A 17,627-nucleotide genomic window follows, 5' to 3' on the forward strand; every position below is an offset into this window, starting at 1 on the left:
AAGACAGTATTGATACAGCACAGCCTCTCACTGGCCTGCTTAATCCTGTCTCAGTGTGTTTTCAGAAATAACAACCCCAGTGAGTGCATTGAACAGAAATGAATATTGAACAGAAAGGAATATTGAATAGAAATGAATATTGAACAGAAAGGAATATTGAACAGAAGTGAATATTGAACAGAAATGGGTGCTCTCCTCCTGGCTGTGACCCCAGCGTGGTGCACACCCAGCCCTGGCAGCCAAGGCAGGTCTGCAGCTGGGTGACAGACAGACAGACAGACAGACAGATTGACTGACTGACTGATAGACAAACAGAGAGACTGACAGACAGAGAGACAGACAGAGAGACAGACAGACTGACTGACTGACTGACAGACAGACTGACAGACAGGCAGACAGACAGTCTGTGGCTTGCTGAAGGTTCCAGCCACACAGGGTGATTCCCTCCTGTTGAGCAAGGCAGTATTTTAAACACAGAGTGCTTTTAAAAAGAAATAACAGCATTTACAGTAGTTAAACAAATGCTACTTTTTGTCAGCACTAATTACTTTATAATAGCATACAGTCCTTAGCTTGCTTATTACTATGTTGTTCTTTACTTTAAGCCCTCACAGCTACTCTAGATAACATTTTAAATACACAGAGCTTTAAAAAAATAGTTCCATTACAAATATTTTAAAAATATACTTATCCTAAAAAGCTGTCCAGCACTATTCCAAAAATCTCTTGTAATAAATGTCTTTTTAAATTTTAACAAAAATATCTACCATCATATAGAAGAGCTCAAGTTTTGACAAATCTATGATACAGACAGAAATACATTGGGCCAGATTTCACTTTTGTTTCTACAGTTGCCAATTTGGATCATGGTGTTGATCTCATTTGGGTTATTCCAGTATAACCAGGAGCAGAATATAGCCCTTAGTGCTTTAAAATAGCTAAATGGACTGGATGCTGCAACAGGTACTGGTGCCAAGCAACACGGGGAGGGAAATCCTTTACTTCACTGCATCTAAAAATGCAGAAGGATTTTATATTTAGTATTTGTGCCATGACCAAAGAAGTGCCAGGCATCTGCAGTGGATGACTCAGACCCAGAATCGTATTCACTTACAGATTTTTTGACTTTTTTTTTTTTTTTGCTGAATGGTGCCTGCAATTGCTGTCATTAAATGAAGGATGGATGTTTCTGGAGAACTTTTGTAGGGGGAAAATGCCAACCATCCTCTTATGCTTTCTACAATTCCAGGAATAATTTTAATTGCATTTTGTGTGAGTTTAAATAGAATCTCCCAGTAGTTAGATCTAGGAAGGATACTGTTTTGAATTGCTTCTGTATTTTCAACCTGAAACACCTCCACTCATCCAGTCCTTCTCAAAGTGTATCTAGAACAAGCTTCAAGCACTTAGGATCTGCATCTCATCAGGACAACCTGGAAATCTTTTAAAACACTGGAACTTTTTTTTGCTTTTCCTTTTTTTCCCTTCAATCTTCAAGTTTAAATGCAGTGTTTGATTAAGGACCATGGAAATCAGCCCAGTCTGATTGCAGCAGGGCACGTGTGCAAGCAGAGCTGACAGTCTCAGCTCTGCCATTCCAGCCTGGGGCTAGAAGGGATCCTTACACATCACGAGCTTAAGCCACGTTTAAAGCTTTCACTCTACTTTTTATTCCTCAGAGACTTTGGCTGATGATCTGGTAAGTGATAAACCTTAAGGAGTTTGACCAAGTTCAGTCCTCGCTGTCATCTTCATCATCATCATCATCCTTGCTGGGAGCACACCTCTGGAAGCAGTGCACCAGCGTGGCCAGGAAGAAGCTGGAGAGAATTGCGGCGATGGACACGGCGACTCCAGAAAAGATGATGATAAAAAGGTCTGTCAATGACAAACTGAACTTGCATTCACTAAAGCTGACCTCAGATAACTCATTCAGAAAGATCCTTCTGTTCTCCACGGGCAGGGAGCACTGGATTTCATGGAGACCTGCAAGGAAGAGGAAAGGAGAATAAATCAGCAGAATATTGATGAGTTCTTCTGTTGTTCTGGGTCAGAATGGCTGAAGAAAAGTTTTAGGGTTAATTTAGGTTTACAAAATTGTACAATATTCAGGGAAAAATGGAACAAAACCTGTCATTATCCAAAAGCCATTACATATTCCCTCTGAACAGCTCCTGGAAATTCAGTTATTTCACCTGCAGCCTTCCAGTGTGATCTAGGACCATGATTTGGAGGAATTTAAAAAGTGCATGTGGAGCCCTGGATGCATCTAAACCTGGGGACCTGAAAGCAGTTCCCAGCTACTCCATCTGAACACAACTCTGACTCCTGAGCAGGGTAACAGAGATACTGAAATTCCTTCCATACCCTTCTACATTACTTTTTTTCCTTGTAGTTCCAAATTAGAGGGGGTCAAACAACAGTTTGGGTTTAATGGATGCTTTTTGTCTGTGACCTGCTTCCACCTTTTCTCTCTGGCTGTCCTGAGGCCAAGCAGAATGACAGATATTGTTCCTGCCTGCATTACTGGAGAATGCTGAGAGCTGGGTTCTTTGTAGTGAGAGTAACACCCCCCAGATTCAGGAACTGGTGAGAACAGAGTTGGATCCTGGATGGTGAAAGCACACAGCTCACTGCATGTGCCCAGCACAGGGAACATCAGGGGAGGCAATTACCAGGGCTAGAATGGAACCCACACTGAAGTGAATTCAGTCTGTAGAGCTGCTGGCAAGGCAGCTTTTGTCTCATTATTGACATGAATGTAAGAATTGTGTGTTAATGACACAAGATCTGCTGCTGAATTACCTGATCCACTTCCTCTCTACTGCTGATCCCGGGGTGTTCTCCCTGCTTTGGGCTCTGCCTTGCTGTGTGCTCACAGAGTAGAGGATATTTCCATCCCACAGCTCTGCCACAGAACCTTTAAACAAGGAATGGTGATTCCCTCTGCATTTGTGAATCCCAGTTTTCCTCTGGCTGGGCAGCTGTGATGTTTTACTGTTCATGTTTTCTGGCATGTGATATTTTACTGTTAGACATGTTTATGGCATGGATGTTCTGCTGTTACACCCAGGCTCCTTGGGTCAATGGTGCTGCCCTCTCTGATCAGCTGGATCCAGCCCAGCCCAGCTGTTGTGTTGATTTGAGAAGTTTCAGTTAATTCCACTGTAGAACCAATTATCACCCTGACCCACTTGACCTTGTAATGGTGAATTATTGAATTTTGATCCTGTATCTGTCATATTTGCCTGTAGTTCTGTGTTTTTCCCTCTTTTCCATGCAGCCCTGACTGGGATGGTGCAGAGCTGCCCAGCAGGGTCAGAGCCAGCCTGCCCAAGGCTCCCTGGCTGCTGCAGGAAAGCTGCTGCCCAAATCCACGCTGCTTTTCCTGAGCCTGGAGTGCTGGCCGTGCACAGCAGATGGTGAACAAGCACAACTTGCTCTGGAGTCTGTGAAACCTCCTGTTGTCAGAAATTACCTGGAAGAGACAGCAGTGGTTTCAAACAACCTCTGAGACTTCTGGAAATCAGCCCCTGCAATGCTCATGTCTTCTGCATGAGCTCATAGCCTGGAGCACTGAGCACTCAGGGACTGAGGAGATGCAAACCTGCCCTCTCCAACCTCTGAGCTCCCTCTGTGAACCTTCCAATGGAACAACTGAGAGCTGACCTCCAAATCTTATTCTCATTTCAGTAAGACTTGGAAGTGGCAGCTCTAGGCATCAACCAGAGGAAGCAAAATGGGGGGCAGATGGATATCCTTCCCTATTCAAAACCATGAGAAACGAGGGGTGAGTGAAAAGCTATAGGCTGGAATTTCAAGACCTGTGTCTTTTAAATCAGATTTTAAAAAGCAAAGATTTTTTTTTCAGTAAATAAATACAATCCTGACAATAATCAAAGCAGTTGCATGAGTGCAACATCCTGCAAATTCATTTGAAGAGGAAATTCCTTGCTAATAGGAAAAGATCACTGCAGCATTTTGGCAGGAAAACCTGCACCAAGTGAATACAGCAACTACACAAATTCCCTTTCACTTGTAGCAAGCACAGAAAAAACCCAAATTTCTGTACAACTGTGTTTCTGTAAAAGAAATCAGTCTAACAGAGGTTGAGACCTCCTGAGAACTGTTGTTGTCAGAACATCTCAGTCAAGCCCCTCAAAAGAAAGAGGGTGCAGGTGACCATAAGCAACTCTACCCTTTAGAATTTCTGTCCAGCTGCAAAAGAAATTCCCAACTGGCAGCATTTAAAATACTTCTGTGTTGGAGTGGTGGGACACAATACCAGATCTGGATAAGGGAGGAAGTGGAAAAAAAATATATATTGGAAAAAAAAAAGAGAGCAAAGAAGACTCCAAAAGAAAACTCTTGTCCTGAGTGGTTCTACATGCTGCAGCCCTTGGGTTTGGAGAGAGCTTACCATGGCAGAATCACCCAAATCCCAGACATGGAGAGGAGCTCACTCCATCCCAAAAGCAGTTCTGCCATGGATCAAAGCTCACCCTGTGCACTGTGAGCTCTGTTCCTGTTTCCCTACATCACAACACACAGGATGCAAACAGCAAAGGATCTGCAGCACACCAAGGCACTCAGAGGGCATTCCTTGTTGTGAGAATCACTGTACTGCAAGGATTTTGAGCCCCATTGTACCATAAGGAGAAATAAAGATGCTGCTCTCCATGTAGCCATGGGTACTGGAATCTAGGTCGTGTTCTCAAACCAAATAGATTAGTTGGGAATTTGGTACTTGCTTTGTTCTGTGACAGCCCAACAGGCTTCTGTGGCCTCAGGTTTTTAGAGAATTCTTAATTACTGGGAATAACAGAAGCCAGGAGATGAAATACAGCCCCAGAGAGCAGGGCCAGTGCAGGGCCCTCGCTGGATCCCAGCTGTAGCTTTGCACCAAAGGGCAGGAATGAGCTGAGCTCTCCCACCCACACCCAGGGCAGCCTCTGAAAGCTGTGCTGGGAGCAGCCTGGGCACACTGCAGAGCTCAGAGGGCAGTGGCTGAGGGAAAGGAACATTGATCAGCCCATCCTGGGGGGTGGAGATTTCCCTTCTCTGAGTCGTGACTCTGCTGAAAACCCAGCACAGCCAGACAGGAGCTTTTCTTTGGGCTCCAAAGAGAGTTTGGAACAGGCTGTGCCTTTGGAACAGCCAACAGTAAGACCAGCAGTTCTGTCTCTGGTGGCACAAGGAATTGCTCCTTCCAAAGCTGATGCAGTGGTTGTTGCACCAGAGCTTCCAACTCTTCACCTGAAAATCCCAACACACACCTGTGTGTGGCCAAACCCATTTCATCTGCTTCCTTCCACAGAGACACAGCCCTGGCTTAACAGTGTTGACAGCTAGGTTTGTTTTTAGGACATTATTTACAAGTAGGTTGTTTTTAGGACCTGAGAGTCCAAAGAACTGATGGTCTGAATCCCACTGTCCTGTTCCATTGGTGCCCAGAAATGGATCCAGCTCTGTTCTTTCCTTGAAACACCCTGTGCATGAACAATGAGCCAAAGAATGGTTTCTAGAAAGGGATCAGTATTAATTACAGGGTGTAGGTTTTTTCCTTTGTGTGATTCTGTTGCATCTAGACTGGCTCAATCAAATCCCTGTCCCCTCGAGAGGACAGGAGATGCCATTTAACCTCAGAGCTCTGCTTTCACACACTTGTACTTGAAGGGTATTAATTTTTATAATTTGTTTGTGGGGGTTTTGTGTATTTTATTTATTATTTATTTATTCTGTGGCATTTATTCTTTTAAAAGACCAGCCAGGATTCTTGTAAAGGGCATCTCAAAGCAGCTTGGTTATTTAGTGCTTGGCTGCAGCAAGAGCCTTTGATGGGTTATATTTATCTACCTCATTGCCCCCACAACATATTCAAGGAGTTGCTTCTTCATACCAAACAAAACTGTAAATGAAATAACAAGTGTGAGTGTGCTATAAATACACAGCTTGGGTTATTTTGGTCAGGGCCATCCCATTATCTGTAATGACTCCAGCTGTCCCAAGGACAATGTCACACACCCTGCATCCTTCTGCTATGTCATCAGAGGGGGAGATGGATTGCACTGGGGCTGATTGCTTTGAAGTGCCAGGCAAGGCACAGGTGCTGGATTCTGCAGAGGCTTGTCTGAGCTCTGGAAAAATGAGGATGGAAATACAGGTCTGTACCCTGGGGAATGGATTGTCTGAGTGACATGGGAAGTGTGAAAATGCTGGGATTCCAGAACCATTGTGTTAAAAGGAGAGGTGGGTTTTTTAAAAGAGGAAAAGTGTGTTCATAAAGAAGTGGTGCAGGAGGGTTCCAGGTAGAGTTATTTCAATAAAAATCCCAAATAGGTTTTAGAACAAAATGACTTTGAATGCCTTATATTAAGAAGTACAATTCCAGCAAGTCCAGCACTTAAACCCTGCCAATAAATCACAGCAATTAGGCTGCTGATAGATCCTAAAAACCACTTGGAGTTTGTTTCTGTTCAGGACTATGCCCAGGCTGAAATCCTTCCCTGTAAAACTGAACATCCTAGAAAACAGAAGCAACCCAAAACCAGTCTGCATGCAGATAATGAATGATTTCCTTGTAAATAAAAACAGACCAACAATGCTGTAGTGCCCCAAAGCTGTAACTGGACTGACCTCAGCATCTCCAAAGCCCCACAAAACCCCAGAGGTTTCATCTGAGCCCTGCTGGGACTCTGCAGCCACGATCTGGCCACGTTTTCACAGGTTTTGTGATCAGGAGTTTTTAAACTATGGAGTGCCCTGACTGCCTGCTCCTGGCTGCTCCAGGGATTTCCCTGCACGTGTTGACTGCTGCCCTACTGCACTCTGGGGTTTGGTTTTTACTGCTCAGCTAAAGACAAGATAAGGGCATCCCTCTCTGCAGGTTCCACTTGGCCCTGTTTTGAAGGACTCCTTGTGTCTTTCTGTCTCTGCTTATTTCTAATCCCTATGCCAAACACATCTTGGATTGGAGAACTTCTGCAATCCATTATCATTTCAGTGTTATGGTCTGTCTGTTAGCAGCCAGGGATTTCCCAGCTATAATTTTGGATGCTGAGTTAAAAAAAAAAAAAAGAAAGAAAAAAGAAAAAGAAAAGAAAAAGAAAAAGAAAAAGAAAAAGAAAAAGAAAAAGAAAAAGAAAAAGAAAAAGAAAAAGAAAAAGAAAAAGAAAAAGAAAAAGAAAAAAAAACCAAGACCACCTCAATTCTTTTGGGGTCCTTTAGAGCTCACAAAAAGCAGGTACCAGGACAAAGAGATTCCTGCCATTCAGCAGTGGACAGCAGGATGGGATAATGCACTGGGACATGCACCAGGACACAAGGAAAGACATCCACAGAAATATCTGAGACATCAATGTCCAAATGAGCTGCATGCACACATTCACTCCTATGGATACATTAAATATAAGAGCACTACAACAGGGTTTTTTTTAAGAGCAAAATTGGCATTTGCCCTTTTGGGTGGAATTTAGCTGTTCTCTCACGTTGCTGAATGTAGCTGACACAGATTTGAAATGTTTAAACATGGCATGTGGTTTCTTGTGTGGTATTTTGCTCCCAGCTATGGTTTGCCTCCTTAAACGCTGTCACAAATGTATCAGATGTATTAATAAGCAACAAGAGAGGCATTGCCTCTGAAGTGAGATGAGATCTCATTGAAAATAGCCTGGAGCCATCAGAACAGTAAAGCTTAAAAAACTTGAAGCCTAGATTTAGGTCCCTAAATAAAACTTTTATGGCCAAGTGCCCTAAAGATTTGCAGAACACTCTCTCAGGGTACCCAGCAGTTTGTCTCAATGCCTGAATATAAAGTTCAGCATCAGGTGTTCACATCTGCAAATGCTGTCCTCACATCTCCAAATCTGTGAAAGATGGATGCACTCCCAATAACCTCAGGATGGAAGAAACAGAGTGAAAAGCCAGTGGCAGCCAGATCATTTCACTGAAAATGTCTGGGAGATCAAATTATATATTTATATATGTATATATATAGAAACACATTTGATGTGCTTGTTAAGGAATATAATTTCTGTGAGGAGTTTCTGCCTGAGCAGGATAAAAGCTGCTGAATGTGTGAAATGTCTTAGGGCTTTTCATTCCTTTGCAGGCACACAGATCTGTTCTGTCCTGGTGATGTGGGAGCCTGTGCAGACACTGGGGGAGAGCTGATGGCTGCAGTGGACAGAACAGCCTGTCCTTCCTGGTGCAGCTCACTTTGGTTCTATATTGGTGCAGCAAGTTAAGGAGCCTTCCCTGCACAGCACATGAACAAATAATGCTAATAAAGAGTGGTAAGTCAAGAGGAATTGTAAAGCTCTCAGTTTCTTTGCTGGCTGTTGGTTCAAATGTTAAACAAAACTTGTCCTCTCAGGTCATTATGATGCTTTGTTTTAAAGAAAATATTTAATATTTTCTGTAAACCCATTAAAGGCCTGGATTAGTGAAATGAGAGATTGTTTCATTTATAGAATAAGTTATGCAATAAATCTCAGATGGGAATGGGATCCTAGAAAGAGCAGGAGATGGTAACCTCATGGCACAGAATGTCTAAACAGGCTTAGAAAAATCACTCCATTCTTCTGGGTGTGAAGGGTCAGGAGGGTCACAGGAGGGTCCCCCTCTGTTTTGGGGCAGCTGAGGGAGCTGGGGGGGCTCAGCCTGGAAAGGGGGATCAGGGGGTGTCTGGGGTTACAATACAGAGTGTGATCAAAGGTATCTGTTCTATCACCATCTGTTGAGGGTGGGGGTAGTGATCCTGATCTCTGTGGGAGATATTCTGCTAATGGGCCATCCATTGAAACCAGGCAGGGCATTGTTCTTTATCTTTTCACAACCCATCCTTCCTCCAGCCAGTCATTTTCTGCTCACGGCCATTGAGTCCCACTGTGGGACTGATAAAATTACTGCATCCCGTTGGGAGTTGCTCCAGCCAGGGGGAAGAGCCCAACATTTCTTACCAAGATAAAAACAGAGGTTTGGGACACTAAGGGAGCCCCTTTCTCCACTGGACCCCAGAGGAAAACCGGATTTCTCCACATCACCACTGGAGCTCCGGAGGGAAACTGCACCTTGTACAGGAGCACTGCTCCAGCTGAGCCACATCTGTCACTGCAGGAGGATGCAGCCACCATGGAATGGGACTGCTGCCAACACCCTGCCTGACGGGTGTCAGGCTGTACTCTGACTGTGTCAGGGTTTGGGGTTTGTTCTTTGTAGTGCTGTATTTCTATTTTAATTTCCCTAGTAAAGAACTGTTATTCCTATTCCCATATCTTTGCCTGAGAGCCCCTTGATTTCAAAATTATAATAATTTGCAGGGAGGGGGTTTACATTCTCCATTTCAAAGAGAAGCTTCTGCCTTTCTCAGCACACACCTGTCCTCCAAAGCAGGACAGGGGGGCCCTGGGGCTCTGCACAGCTCCCTGCCAGGAGAGGACAGTCGGGGGGATTTGGGAACAGGGACAGGAGAGGGAACAGCTCAGGCTAGGCAGGGCAGGCTCAGGGTGGGTATCAACTGGAATTTCCCCATGGAAAGGGAGCTCAGGGCTTGGCAGGGGCTGCCCAGGGAGGTTTCCATCCCTGCAGGTGTCCCAGGACTGGATGTGGCACTCAGGGCTCTGGGCTGGGACAGGGTGGGGATGGGGCTCAGCTGGGACTTGAAGGCTTTGGGGTCTCTTCCAACCTAAATGGTTCTATTTTATGATTCTCATTACACTGATTCACTTATGGATCTCTCTTTTAGGACTGAATTCAGTCTGAATTTCCTGCTTACACTCTCACTGTCACCTGCTCTTGGTTTTTTCCCTCCTCTCACTGCCTTCCTTTCCCCTTTTGCATAGACAGGCTTTATCTGGAACTTTGTCACTTGACCAGAATTTACTTCTCCATCCATTCTGAAGAGGTCTTGAAAGCTACATAAGCTTTTCAAGCAGCTAAACAGCATCTGTGTCAGTACTGACACCAAAACCCTCTTGGAATATCTCAGAAATGTGCAGCCACTGCCCACAACTTTCCAAAATGGAGCAGGAGTTGATCAAAGGAGCCCTGAGCATCAGTCCTCACCTCAGCTTTGGCTACTTCAATTTCAGATATTCAGAACACATATTTTACTTATGACAGCACAAATCTATCTGGAATTCTGTCTCTGGCCACTTCTGAATGAGTTTTTCAAATCTTCCTGGAAATACAAATGTGCAAGGGCTGCCCATAGAAATGCTCAGTTTAAACCTTTGCTAAAAGTCTTTCTAATACTGTTTTTATAGAGCAGAAAAATGTTTAATTCTTGCAATGGGTAGTGGGAAACTTAAATAGCAAAACAAATAAATCAATTAATCCCAGAAACTGTATACAACTTCCAAAGGTAAGGGGAAGAAGAGAAGTAAAAAGCAAAATGAGGGCAAGATGACAGAAAGGAGACACTAGTCATACCCCAAGGAGAACTTGAACTCTAATTAAAAGTAATGTTAAAAGTGCATTAGTCATTAGCAAACAAGGTCACAGGCCCAGCTGCCCAAAGCATGTTCACAGAAAATAAAGATCAGCAGTGGGGATGTCACCAAGCCCTTCAGTGTGGCCACTGCAGATCACTTTGTTTTCACTGTGTATTTTATTGCAGGCATTTATCTGAATCCAGCCCCTTCACCCTGATGGGATCCTCAGAGAGATTCAAGACAAGTCTTTTGCACTGATTTTATACAAGATGTTTCTGCACAAACTTATTCCATCAAAGCCCTCTGTGTTTAAGCCCTGAGATGGAAGGTTCACAACCCTCTGCTCCTTCACTCACAGCAGTGACAATCCCTCACTGGCTGAGCCCCGAGTTTCAAACAGCATTACTAAAACAACTGGGTTCAGAGATAAGGAAAAAAAAGAGAATACATTTTTAGCCAAGATAAATGTGATGGACAACAAACCCTGAAAGCAGAAGAAAGCCTGGTCAATGTGAGAAGTTGCTGAGTGTATTTTTGCAGATCAGCTTAGGCATTGGTTCTTCCAAGGTATTTTTTTGTTCTATGAGTTTTCACAGCCCTGTGGAGTAAAACCTTCCATTAAAGTTTTCAGACTTGTCTTTGTAGGGATAAAGATCTCACAGCAACTCTTCTATTAAAAAAAAAATAATCCCATATTCTTAAAATCCATACTCTCCTGATGGGAAGGCTTTAATTTGTACCATTTGCCACCAGATGCCATTCAGGTGTGACAAATGCCTGCACAACCAAACATCCTTCTACAGAAAATCTTCATAACTGTTGTACTTAACCAGTGTGACCAGCAGCAAACACTTTGTCCTCTCCAGGAAAAAGAACTTTTCTATTTTTTCCACTTCTCACCATCCTACTGCTCTTCACAGTTCCTTTGCCTTCTTTGCTTTATGCTCACTAATTTGTTTTAAATCAATTGCTAACCAAACCAGAGGGGAAAATTGTAGTTTTGTTTTGCAGTATGAAGAAAATGTTGGATTTAATTTCTCTTTATGGGGAAAAAAAAAATTACTGTTTTAAAGTGCTGGGTTTAAAAGCCAAATTTTAGCACAGTTTTTTAATAGGTCTGCCTGCAAATTTGCCAGGCTGAGGGCATCATCTGGGAAGGGTATTCACCTAATGCCAATTAAGCCTTTATTCAAAATTTAGGCTAGATGGATAAATGCTGAAATCTGTAAAACTGTTGAAGTCCCAGCTGTTTGTGTGAAGTGACAAGCTGGAGGAGCAGAGGCAGCTCAGCTGGGCAGGCAGGTCAGCAGAAGTTGGAACTTCCCAAGCTCGTTCTGGTTCTGTGCCAGGAGGAAAATGGACCTGGCTCCTGCAAAACTGATGAATTGAAACACAGCTTTTGTTCAGATCACTGAGTCCTCCAGAAACCTTAATTACAGAGGGACACAGCTTCAGGATCCATTATCCAGATTTCAGTTCACAGAGACAAAACTCCCCTTTTAAAATCAACTTTTGAAAAGCCAAGGGCAGCTGGGGCTGGTGCTTTCCCTGCAGTGCTGCAGTGAGAGGGGGAGCAGTGGCCAGGCTCAGTGAATAATTCTGGTTGTGAAAGGCTTCCCTCAGACAGGCACATCCAGCTCCTTCAGGTGCCACTCAAAGTGAGGAGCCTACATGAATGCCAGACCCTGGATCTGTCTGCAATGTCCTTCTCCCAGCCTGTGCTGCACAATTCCACAAAGGAGCAGCCAAAATCTTTTCCTGGAAATGCACCCCTATCCTTCCTCCTGTGTTTTCATTGCTGCCCTACTTATCCTGGTGTGTTTGCTGCAAGGATCCTCCAGCTTTATAGAGCTTCCAGGGAGTCTGAATGTTTATTGCTCAGTGTTTATTGAGCTGCCCTTCCCACCCTTCCAGGAAAGGCCAGGCAGGTGTGGTCTTGGATGAGTATAACCAGATTTAATCAGGTGCTAATGGGAATCATGTTGTGGCATCATTAAAAACTGGAAACTGGGTGTAAAATGCAATAAAATAATAATTCCAATTATTTAACTGACTTTCCAAAAGTTGTTTTGCAAGGCATGGCAACTGTGGCCATGTACTTCAAAAAGTGGTTGAGTCAGTCTTTCCATTTTGGGGTTAGTTTTGCAGTCACCTTTGTGAAGAATGTTTTGGTGCTTTATTAAAGGAGACAGGAGTGGTTTTGTGGCAGCAGCTCACCAGAAGCACTGGTGCTTTTCTGCATCTGTGCCCATCTCTGCCTGGCATGGCTGGGGACAGAGAGAGCAGGGCACTCACTCCAGGCAACAAACCCAAATCCTTGCAGGACAACTCTGGTCAAATCACCCACCTGAATATTTGCTCCTTCCCTCTTTGTCTTCCCAAACCAAGTCTTAGTTAAAGTTTAGAAGCTCTGGATAAGCTACTTTTCAGCTATTTGGCCAAACACAACTGTGGGTGAGAGAAAATGCTGTGGGAAAACATCTCTGGGCTTGGGAGACAACTGGGGGAAGCTCACTCACTGGAAATTCCCAAACAGAAGTTCAGATACACTTTAAAACACTGAGGGGGCAGCAGAGAAAGAGGTGGGACAGACTCAAAGTGAGCAGAGCAGGATCTCAGTCAGGATCAAGGGGAACAACCTGGAAGTTCAGTAAAGCCTGGGAAAAGTGAACTGCTGTGTGAACTCATGTTTAGCACCAGAGACAGGCAAACACTCCATTCAAATTGAGCTAAATTCAAACTTTAGCTAAAAGAAAGGTGGGATAACAGGTTTGGTTTAGAAAGAATCAAGATCAAAGTTTCACTGACACAGAGAGGAAAAAACCCAGCACTTTTTCCTCAAATCACTTCTTCCTTAAAAGCTGACCTACAGCTAAGAATATCCAGGGCAAGGTAGATGAGTGTGTTAGAAAGGTGCTACCCAAGGTCACAGGCATGGCAAGAACCTGAATCAGTCACTGCAGAGTCTGAGCCTGGAGTGCCAGGACACAGAGAACAGCTTCAGACTGACAGGGAATATTGGGATGGGATGTGAGACAAAAACCCTTCCCTGTGAGGGTGGGGAGCCCTAGAACAGAAAAGCTGTGGCTGCCCCATCCCTGGAAGTGTCCCAGGCCAGGCTGGATGGGGCTGGGAGCAGCCTGGGGCAGTGAAGGTGTCCCCTGTGGGCCCTCCCAGAGGTTCCTTGCTCCCAGCAATCTGCCTTTGGCTGCAGCTGGTGCTGCTCAGTGGCAGGAGTTTATTCCCTGTGCTTGTTGGGAGACATGAACTGTGAGATGATCTCCTGCTAAAGCTGGATTAAGAGAGGCTTTGGGGTCTGCTGGGACATGTGGAGCAAGAGGCTGGATTCCCTAGACATGGCAGTCTTAGCACCTTTATTTTTCCCTCCCTGTGCCTTTCTAAAAATTACTGGCTCAAATACCAGGATTATATTTCTTTCATTTTGGGGGGTTCTAAAGCCATTTCAATTTATTTCTCATATTGGAAGCAGTGCTTTTTTAATGAAAAGGGCCCAGATTGAGATGCTGAAGTGTTTCAAACACAGAACATCACAACAAAATACTTCCAGGAAGGGGCTGACAATCACAGTTGCATAAAATGGGGATTTAACTCTTTTGTAGCAGCTTCATCAGTGATCAGTAAAATGAGAGGAGAATCAGTTTTCCTAAGGAGCTGGTGCAGAATATTTAGCTGTTCAAAGGGCTTATTGTAGAAAATGTAGTTACCAGAGAGAAAATGAAATCTGGAAGAGAACCAGCTCTGGGCTGAATGGATGTGAAAAGGCTCTTTCATTGCCTATGTGAGTTTAGCCTGTAAATCAAAATTATTAGGGCTTAATTTTAAAATTTTATTCCTTAAGTGGGAGGAGGACCTGCTGCTAAAAGAAGCCAGCCTGAATTTAAGGGGCTGGTTTGTCGAAAGCGAACGACAACAAATTCAGCAACTGCAGCCTGAGCAAACCGCAGGCAGCACACAGACAATGGGAGCAGGAACCATGCTGCACACACAGACACACAGACTGCACTGAGAGCCACAGGGATTTACCTTTCTGGAGCTTGGATGCATTGTCCTGTATCCAGCTGAAAAGGTTGGCAAAGTCACAGTCGCACACCCAGGGGTTGCCCTCCAAGCGGATGGTCCGCAGGGAGGGCAGCGCTTCCAGGGCTGCCACGTTCAGGCTCTGCAAGTTATTGTCATTCAATTCTAGCACTTGGAGCTGGTCCAGGTTCTCAAAAGCAGCCTCGTCCACATCCACCAGGTTATTGTTTCCAAGGCTCAGTTTTATCAGCTTCTCTGCTGATTTGAATATCCCAGCATCGAGCTGTGTTAAATTGTTGTAGCTTAAGTCTAAATACACCAGTTTGGTAGAACTGCTAAAAGTGCCCTCTTCTAAAGAGGTGAGGGAGTTATTCCTGAAGTCCAAATAGACTAGATCTCCATAAAATATAAAGAAGTCAGCTGGTATCGCCTGGATGTTGTTATCAGCTATGAGGAGTTTCCGCACATCCAAAGGAAAGGGGTTGGGAACACTCGGGAGTCCTTGGTCCCGGCAGTCTATGGTGTGGTAGTCCATACAGCTACAGACAGCAGGGCAGAGATGACCCCCAGGCAGGAAAAGCAGGCAGGCAAAGCCAGCAAAAGGCAGGAGGCAGGAAGGAAAGCATGGCAACATCGTCAAGGATCTGAAGGCTGTGATGAGCACCCACTTCTAGGAGAAAGACATTTTGCTGGGCTGAGCAGGAGTGCCTGGTACTTGTGTGTGTGCCTGATTGTATCCAGGAGATCACATATCATCACAGATCCGATAGCAGCAGGCTGGAGGGGGAGGGAGGAGAGAGGGAGGGAGGCAAATGTGAGGATTTACTCTGCCAGAATATTGTGATGCTGTACAGGGTGAGGACAGCGATGATTGGGCACACCGAGGATCTTTCAAAGGACTCCCTTGCTTTTGTGAGCTAAAAAAAGCCCAGAGCCTGTTTGAATATTTGCTGTATATTCCAGCAAAGGGGAAATCACACCTGATCCTGTGACTCTGGCAGCAACAGCTTCTGCTTAAAAAGCCATTCAGGTAAAAATCAGGATGAGATCACTCGCTGTGTTTGTCAGCAGAGCCTCCATCAAGGTGACCAACAGCTCTGGAAAGGCAACGAGGGGCAGGCAGTGCCCTGGTGCCTGCTAAGGACAGTTCTCCCTTTTATTTGTGAAACAGGGAGCAGAAGGGGGGAGCCCAAAGGCAAGGAACTCTGCTTTGTGCTGTTTCTGGATTCCTCAGCTGCTCACATTATCTAAATGTGACTCAGTAGCTTTTAACCTACAGCAGTGAGGAGGAACAAGGTCTCCAAACTGAGGGGCTTTTCCTGTTTTAATGGCCCAGAAACTACTTTCTACTACAGCAGCAGTAATGTCTGTGGGGCACATGAAGTGCAAAATGTGGATCAAATCCTTAGCTGGTTCAAATTGAGCTGGTTTTCTTCATTTTCAGGGGGTTGAAATATTGGACAGTCGATCTGCCTGTCTCCTGTGGGGCAGCAGAAATGATTTTGCAACAAGGCATCTGTGTTTTCCTGACATCCTCAAACCCACACCCACAAAGGCAAATCCTCAGGCAGCTACACTTAAAATTTAACTCCATCCCTCCCTCTTTATGCAGGGTGTGTAAGCAGAGAGCCTGGAGAGCTGGGTCACACCTGTGTGCTGTGGTGGAAGATTTTTCTGGAGACAGATGGTATTTGGGTGCTGGGGTGGAAGATTTTTCTGGAGACAGATGGTATTTGGGTGCTGGGGTGGAAGATTTTTCTGGAGACAGATGGTATTTGGGTGCATGTATCCTGATGAGAAGAGCACAAAGTCCAACACCTTTGGCAAGCTCGTGCTTAGGTGAAAGGAAGGCCAGAAATTTCTATTTAAGATTATATTTTATAACTGGATTCAGAGTATCTTTCATCCAGAATAGGGGACAAATATTTCCTTCTCAGGCAGCTTCTCCTCCCAGATCCCTGTGCCTGAGCTCAGACAATGAGAGCAGTATCTCAGCTCCCCTTTGGTACATACCTGGAAACACTGGAGGGATCAAAGAGGGAGCCACACTGCTCTCAGTAGCACCACAGACAGAAAAAGATGAAATGGGCACAGATTGAAACCCAATGTGAACACAAGGAATCACTTCTCCTGCTGTGAGGGTGGCCAGGCTTCCCAGAAAGGTTGGACAGCACCACAAACCCACTGGGGACAGCACTGGGCAAACTGCTCTGGCTGCCTGAGCAGGGGACAAATTGATTTCCAGAGGTCCTTTCCAACCTCAGCATTTCCCTGCAGCACTCTTGGGAAATGAACTTGTCCTCTGAGCACCTCTCTCACGTTTTGCAGCACACCTTGTTTCTAATTAATTGATCTTTTGGCTAAAAAGAGCCTCTAGATCCCTCCCATAAAGACACATCCTGCTCCAGGTGTCTTTCATGTCTTAAATTACTTTGAAGACACCACCCAGAAAGAAATGGGCATGGCTGCCTCTATAAACCACCAGGGCAAAGCCCAAATAAATTCCTGAGGTGATTATTTAAAATATTTACCTTTAAATTACAGAGGAAGTGACAGTTTGACTGGCTACCTCCAATTAGAAAAACCCAAACATATAAAATAACTCTTGGGGTCAGGATACATTGGATTGGCATCAACAAGACACTGCAACTGGTATTTCTTGTGCTGATGCTTTTTAAATTCCATGAGCTGTATCTTGCAAACAATTGCTCCTGCTGCAATCTACTGGTTTTCTGTCCCTAATGTAAGCAAGGCTTTAGGTCAGAGATAAAAATGTTCCTAACACAGGAAAGCAGAACTGATTTGATGTCTTAATGCAATTTTAAAAGGAGAGATTCAGCTCTATTAAGTGCAGGTATTTATTCAGGATTTAAGGGTCTCTGTGGCTCCTCCTCTGCAGACCCCCCCTTCTTCCTATCAAGTCACAAAATCAGGATGTGACATTTTCATTTCCAAGATGCCTCAGCCTTCACAGATGGGAGACTGGGGACAATAAGGCACAATTTGTGAAAGTTCCAAGAACATGCTCATGGAAAAGGACTCAGCTTCCCTAAGAATTCCTCCAGCCCTTGCTGAAACTGCCTCTCCTTTCTGCAGAGAGCAGCTCTTCCTTCAGCCCAGGTGCATCCCTTACCTGTCCCAGGTACCTGCACCCAC

At 44.6% G+C, this 17,627-nt stretch overlaps 1 protein-coding gene across 1 annotated transcript; it reads right to left on the bottom strand.

Annotated features, from left to right (window-relative positions):
- Positions 1 to 340: 340 nt before the first annotated feature.
- LOC117006852 (leucine-rich repeat-containing protein 38-like) lies at positions 341 to 15,290 on the bottom strand. The gene is made up of 2 exons (XM_033079535.2): positions 14,478 to 15,290; positions 341 to 1,986 (listed from the first exon to the last, which is right to left on the bottom strand). The coding sequence occupies exons 1-2, from the start codon at positions 15,103 to 15,105 to the stop codon at positions 1,733 to 1,735; spliced, it is 882 nt and encodes a 293-aa protein (XP_032935426.1). The 5' UTR covers positions 15,106 to 15,290; the 3' UTR covers positions 341 to 1,732.
- Positions 15,291 to 17,627: the final 2,337 nt, after the last annotated feature.

This window comes from Catharus ustulatus, chromosome 24, assembly GCF_009819885.2.
Source record: "Catharus ustulatus isolate bCatUst1 chromosome 24, bCatUst1.pri.v2, whole genome shotgun sequence".
Lineage (NCBI taxonomy): Eukaryota > Metazoa > Chordata > Aves > Passeriformes > Turdidae > Catharus > Catharus ustulatus.

Coding starts and splice junctions, on each gene's coding strand:
- LOC117006852 (XM_033079535.2), bottom strand. CDS start 15,105: ATGTTGCCATGCTTTCCTTCCTGCCTCCTGCCTTTTGCTGGCTTTGCC. Junction 1,987..14,477: donor TGCATCCAAGCTCCAGAAAG/GTAAATCCCTGT, acceptor TCTTCCTTGCAG/GTCTCCATGAAATCCAGTGC.